Genomic DNA, 7,336 nt, shown 5'->3' with positions numbered 1-7,336 from the left:
TAAATGGGGTTGGAGCAGATGGGATCGGATAGCATGGGATGGGATCGGGTTGGATAGGATGGGATCGGATTGGATAGAATGAGATCGGGTCGGATAGGAAGGGATCGGATGGGATCGGATCAGATAGGATGGGATCCGATCAGATGGGATCGGCTCGGATAAGATGGGATCGGATAATATCGAATCGCACTGGATGGAATGGGATTGGGTAGGGTCGAATGAGATTGGATGGGATTAAAAAGGATCGTATGGAGATGGGATGCAATGGGATATGATCCGATGAACTCGTCAATCTTTTTAAATATCTTAAAATCTTCAAAATTACTTTATATCTGTATAAGTTACTTGAGATCTTGTAATTTTATTTTAAATGCAATGAAAACGTTTAATATGGTAAAATCTTTTAAAATTTATGGAATTCCAGAAATTCGTAGAAATCCTTAGAAATCTCTAGCAGCTTTTTTAAATGGGATGAAATAGAATGGGATGAGATTGGATGGAATCGAAATGTACTGAATGGAATAAGATTGGGAGGATGTGTCGGATAGGATGAGATGGGATCGAATGTGTGGGATGCGATGCAATGTCATGGAATCGAATATGATCGGATTGGATGGGGTGAGATCGAATGAGATCGGATGGGATGCAATGGGATAGGTTGGGATCGTTTGGGATCAAATTGTACCGGATTGAATGGGATCAGATAAGATCGGATGGGATTGAATGGGATGGGATAGGATGGGATTCATTGGGATGGGATGTAAGAAGATGATATCGTGTGGGATCGAGTTGTAACGGATCGATTGGCATCGGATGGGATGGGGAAAAGTTCCTTTCAAACTCTGAATTAACATTTATTTTAAAAAACGAATTATTATTACCCTTGAAGCTATGATGTCCGTTTAAACCCATTATATCATCTAAAATTAATTTAAATCCTTTCAACAATTTCTGGAGAACTCTTCAATCTTTTTAAATATCTTTAAATCCTCAAAATTACTTTAGATCGGAAGGAATTATTTGAAACCTTACCATTTCATTTCAAATCCATTGAAAACATTCAATATCGTAAAATCTCCTAAAATCTCAAGAATTCTTAGAATTCGTAGAAATCCTTAGAAATCCCTAGTAGCTTTTTTAAATGGGATTGGAGAGGATGGGATCGGATGGCATGAGATGGGATATGATTTGATAGGATGGGATCGGGTCGGATAGGATTGGGATCGGATCAGATAGGATGAGATCAGATCAGATGGGATCGGTTCGGATAAGATGGGATCGGATGGGATCGGATGGAATCGAATCGTACTGGATAGAATGGGATCGGATGGGATGGGAAGAGATGGGATCGGATGGGCTGGGATGTGATGAAATGGGATGGGATCGGAAATGACCAGACCGCGTCGAATGGGATTAGATTTGATTGGGTGCGATGCAATGGAATGGGATGGGATCGTATAGGATCGAATTGTACAATATCTATTGGAATCGGACGGGATGGGATCGGATGGGATAGAATAGAATGGAGAAATGTTCTCAAACTCCAGATTAAAATTAGTTGTAAAAACTAAATTATTATTACCCTTGAAGCTATGAAGTCCGTTTAAATCTATGATATCACCTAAAATTTGTTTAGATTCTCTCAGAAATTTCTGGAAAACTCTTCAATCTTCATAAATATCTTCAAATCTTCAAAATCACTCTTGATCTGTAGAAATTACATGAAAAATTATAATTGTATTTCAAATCCAATGAAACCGTTCAATATAATAAATCCCTTAAAATCTCTAGAATTCTTGAAATTTGTGGAAATACTAAGAAAAACCTAGCAGATTCTTTGAATGGGATCAGATCGGGTATGATTAGATCAGGTGGGGTAGGATCTGATTGGATGGGATTGAATGGGATGAGATCGGATGGTATTGGATGAAATAGAAACGTACTGAATGGCACGGGATTGGATGGAATAAAATGGGATGGGAGAGGTGGAAGCGGATTTGTTATGATACGATGCAATGGGATAGGATCGGATCAGATTGGATGGGATCGGATCGAATGGGATGGGATCAGAGCGTTTGGGGTCGGATCGGACTGGATCACTCAATGTCCCTTTCAGACTCGAAATTGAAAATTAGTTAAAAAAATTAATTAGTGATATTGTAAAACATATAATGAATAACGAAATTAGGAACGTTGAAAATTAAGATGGATCTGTTTCTGAAAATGAATAAGATTTCAAGGCTGTCATTTTGATTTCGTTCTTAACGGAGACGCTAAAGTTTTATACCGCTGCTCGATATAGAGGCAGTGATCCGACAGTCTAGAGTTAATTTAGAGGCCATTTCCTCTGTAAATAGCCAATAAAAGCGCGACGAGCTTGCGTGGGAAGGGGTGGGGGAGCAGTCAGGAATGGTTGGCAGCGCCCGGGAGCAGGAAGCGCAATATTATAAAATTTAATGGCTTGGTTTACGGGCTGCTGGAGCCGGCTACAACCCCGCTTCGATATTTACTGGGCAATCGCTGTACCAGCAATATTGTCTTCGCAATCGCACTTGCACTGTCCCGCATTCGATCTACCTGCTTTCCGACTTCGTTTCTTCAATCGCTTTATACTCCTTGTTTCAGTGACAAACATCTAGAAGACTTCAATGTAGAAGAATTTTTATCAGTCTGGTTTAGCATCTCGTAAGGACGTTGTATGTGGTCGTACACTTAATAGAAACCGAGAAAATGATAACAATTTTTAAAAATTGTTTGGAAAAATCGATTACAAAATAATAACAAATTTTTCTTGGAATTTTTTTAAATTTCGACTCAAGGGGTTTTGAGCTTGGCCATTAAAGGGATAACAGCTTGATACTTTAGGGCTAGGTCAGGGTAACAATTTCTGAGAGCGCTGTCTCATTTTTTCTCTACCGGGAATTTTACAGATCACAAAAAAGTCCGTCCAAATTTGATTTTAACCGCTTTTCAAATAATTGCTTTAATTTTTATATTTATATATTATGAAATCGTTCAATTTCGAATGCGTAATTCAAAAATCTTTCACTTTAAAAATCTTCCATTTTAGATTTTTAATTTTCAAGCGTAAATTTCAAAATAAGAAATTTTAAATGTAGTTTCAAAGACTTAAACAATGAAAAATTAGAAGCGTTTGAAATTGAAGATTTTTGATAAAAAAAAACATTTTCAGTTGATCTACTGTGCATATAAATTATTAATTGATTTTTTTAAAATTGAATTGTACTTTAAAATTTAAAAAGTAAATAATAATTGATCGTGAAAAATTAAACTGTTCCAATTGGTAACTCTCTAAAATATTCCATTTTTAAACTATGCAATTTGAAAATTTTTAATTAAGAAAAAGAGCAGTTACTTAAAATTTGAAAATATCTGACTGTTCATTTAAATTTAGTAATTATTAACTAAATATTTAAACTAAACAAAAAACTTAACTTTGAAGGTCTTAGAAAAAATTCGAGTAAGTTAAAGAGGTATTTAGAAGATTTGAAAAAATTAATTAAAAATTGGAAATGATTTTAAAAGAATACTTCCTAGAAAATTTGAAAATACTTTTTTATTTTATTAAACTAAATTTTAAGAGGATATGTAAAAAGATTTATAACGATTTACAACATTTTAAAAAATGAATGTCGGAGATTGCAATCAACGTTTTTAATTTGGAAGAATTGAAAAAAATTTGAAAAAATGTAAAATAGCACTATATATTTCAAGATCTTGAAATAAAACAGCGAAGCATTATAAGGATCTTTAAATTATTTGGAATAAAATAAAATTTTTACATATTTATAGCTGGAACAGGGAATTGTAAAGAAAAATTCTAAAACGTAGTTGACACGAAAAATTTTGGAAAAGTATTAAAATTCCAGGTTTCAACAAGGAATTTTCAATTTTTAACCAATTTCGAGTAAGAACTAGAATTCATCCGTGAGTGTAACAATTCTGAATGGAAAATTAAATTTGTTAAACAAAATTATAATTCTATGTTAAAATAGAGAATTTCTTAAATGAATTAAAATTCTTTATTTGAATAGTGATTTCTTCAAAAGAATTGTAGTTCCGAGTGAAAATGAAAATTTTTTTTAAAGAATTTGAATCTATTAAATCTATAATTTATGAAAGTTTAAAACTTTAATTTGGCGGTTTAACAGCATTTAATTTAAAATTGTGCAGTTGAAAAGTACTAGCATCTTCCATTTTATTTTTGTAATTTATTGAGCATTTTAATACAAAATTGTTAAATTAAACAAATTTTAAACTTCAATTTAAAAAATTTTAAATTTAAGATTTCATTTGCAGTTCCGTTTTTATTACTTCGAATGGAATAATGTTTAAATTTAGTTTTGGATTTTTGAAATAATATTGACCGTAAAAAATGTTTGTAAACCGGGAAAAAACCGGGAAATGACCGGGAATTTCGTCCTTTGATTAAAACGGCTACCCTTTGTTCAAGTCAGTTTCAAAAACTGACTCAATTCTTTAAAAAATAAATTTAAAAGTTTCTAAAAATTTAAAATTACAATTTGTTTAATTTAAAATATCAACCATTTAATTTTGGGCAGATAATTTGTTCATATTTGTTAAAAATTATTCTACTTTGTAGAAAATAAAAAAATGTTGTTGTAAATTAATTTTTTTAGTCAAAGTTTTATTATTTTAGTAGAAAATTAAGCTTTTTTTTTTAAATTCGTTTTGATGTGGTTAAAATTTATTTTTTATTAATTGAAGGTTTATCTATCTTATTATAGGTAAAAATTTATCTTCTTTATCGAAAAATGTAAGTATTTTATTAAAATTTCATCTTCTTTGATTAAACATTAAGATTCTTATTTCCAAATTATTTTTTTGTTTTGTAAACTGAACGCTTTTCTTGAAAATTCATCTATTATTTATAATTCGTCTTTTTTGTTTAAGTTGATCTGTTTTTTTTTAAATTAAAAAATGTTTTACTAAAAATATTTTGGTTGAAATTTTAACTATTCCATTTCAAGATTCATCATTTTAGTTTAAAATTAAATTCTTTTGTTAAACATTCGTTTTTCTTGTTGTTTAAAATTCATTTCGTTTTAAAAAAGAAGGTTAAGCTATTTTATTATTGGTAAGATTATATATTTTTTAGGTGAAAATATATTTATTTTGTGAAACTATCGTTTTATTTGGTTAAAATTCTTTTCAAGGACAATTTTTTTTATTAAAATTTTTTGTTGTTGAAAATTCGTCGTATTTCGTTGAATTTACCTGTTTCTTTGTTTGTTAAAAATAAATGTTTGTCCCATTTAAAATATGAACTATATAATTTTGCGTTGAGAATTTACCTTTATTTGGTAAAAATTATTCCACATTGTTTTTCAAAATCGTTTTTTTAACTGAAGGTTTAGCTATTTCATTATTGGTGAGAATTTATCTTTTTAAGCAGAAAATTTAAATAATTGTTAAAATACCGTTTTATTTAGTTAAACATTAAAATTCTTTTCCGACAAAAAAGAAATAATTTTTTGCGGTTGTCGAAAACCGAATTTCTTTTTGAAAATTCGTCTTTTTTTGCTGAATTTATTTATTTTGTATTTAAAATGAAAATCTGTTAGGTTTAGAATATCACATTTTCAATTTTGCGTTGAGAATTGTTGTTGAAAATTAATTTGTTTAAACAAAATACTACTATTTCATTTAAAATTTAATTATTTTAGTTAATTATTCATCTTTTTGCTTGAAAATTGTACTTTTGATAATAGCCCGTTTGTTTGTAAAAAAATTAATTTTTAGCTTAAAAATGAACTATTTTTTATTAATTCATCATAGTCTATTCAGTCAGAAATTCTTTTTTTTATTGTTGAAAAATCGTTTTTTTTGTGACTTAAGGTTTAGCTATTTCATTATTGGCAAGAATTTATCTTTTTTTGCAGAAAATTTAAGTATCTTTTTCAATTCTATTTTATTTGGTTAAACATTCGAATTGTTTTCGAAAAGAAGAAATTATCCTGTTGTCGTTGAAAACCTAAATATTTTCTTGAAAATTCCTCTTTTTTGTTGTTGAATTTATTTATTTTGTATTTAAAATTGAAATCAGTTTTGTTTTAAATATCACCTATTCAATTTTGCATTGAGAATTTTCCTTTCGTAATTTTGTTGGAAAATTAATTTGCTGATCCGAAATATTACCATTCCATTTGAAAACTAATTATTTTAGTTAATCATTCATCTCTTTGCTTGAAAATTAAACTATTGTTAAAAATCTTTTTTTTTTCTTAAAATCCTATTTTTTAACTGAAAGGTTAACTATGCTATGAACAGTAAAATAGATCTTATTTGATTAAAAATGCAAATCTTTAATTAAAATTTTATTTTACTCGAAGTTCAACTACGTGCTTCCTTGAAAATTCTCGTATTTTTTAAAAAATTCATCTTTTTGTATAGAAAATTAATCTTCTTCATTGATAAATCGTCGTTTTGGTAAAAAATTCAACTATTTGTTTAAAAGTAGATCTATTTAGTTGAAATTTCAACAATTTTCTTGGATAGAGGTATTCCGCTCTAACACTATTTTATTCCTCTACCGCTGGACTCCATTTTAAGAAGTTGTTTCCCTCTAGCGAACAACGAAGGTAATTTGGCGACCAGAAAGCGCTAATCATTCATTATCCTATAATGAAGAGAGTAAAATTTTTACGCGGGAAACGTAATGGCCGTAATTCTCTTTACGTTAGTTGCAAAAGGGAAAATGGAAAAAGGGTGGAAGAAAGGGGGAAAAAAAGAAAAAGGCAAAAAGAGATAAAGAAAGAAACAGAAACTCTTGGATAGTGCCGGAAAGAGCGGTCACGTGTATTGGGAACTTGGTAGACGCGAAGGTGAATGTGTAAATGTGCACATGTAGAAACACACAGACGAAAATGCGGACTCGGGTGGAAGCGGGCAAAACACAAGACACGGGATAGCGAGATAGTACGGTGGCGAGGTAATGGCGTCACCACGGAAATCAAGAGTAATGCCAACACGAAACTGCACTACCCCTCGCCCCTGTGCCACCCCCTCCCCCACCCCACCCCATGAACCCTTCGAGCTACCCTACACACCACCCTTCGTCCCACCTCGACGTTTCTCCGCCACCCACTACCGATCTCACCCACCCCGGGGAATAACCAACTCCCTTTCCAGCCCACCCACACTACAATAGTACACTACACAGATAGTCCGCCTGAGACAGAGAATCGCACACTCCTCTGATTGTGTGATCTCTATCCAGTATCCACCAAAGGCATTACCTTTTTCTGTTCAGAAAAAGTAACATCTTTTTTTGGTCTCCAGCAAGAGCGACTTC

At 31.2% G+C, this 7,336-nt stretch overlaps 1 protein-coding gene across 1 annotated transcript; it reads left to right on the top strand.

The window, feature by feature from the left end:
• Nucleotides 1-628: 628 nt before the first annotated feature.
• On the top strand, nt 629-1,393 carry LOC117175367. The gene is made up of 2 exons (XM_033365075.1): nt 629-760; nt 1,196-1,393. Exons 1-2 carry the CDS (start codon nt 629-631, stop codon nt 1,391-1,393), a joined length of 330 nt encoding a protein of 109 aa, XP_033220966.1.
• The last annotated feature ends 5,943 nt before the right edge of the window (nt 1,394-7,336 follow it).

Source organism: Belonocnema kinseyi, chromosome 6 (genome assembly GCF_010883055.1).
Source record: "Belonocnema kinseyi isolate 2016_QV_RU_SX_M_011 chromosome 6, B_treatae_v1, whole genome shotgun sequence".
In the NCBI taxonomy this organism is placed as follows: Eukaryota; Metazoa; Arthropoda; class Insecta; order Hymenoptera; family Cynipidae; genus Belonocnema; species Belonocnema kinseyi.
Note: the sequence above shows the minus strand (reverse complement) of the source record. Positions and strands in the feature narration are given on the sequence as shown.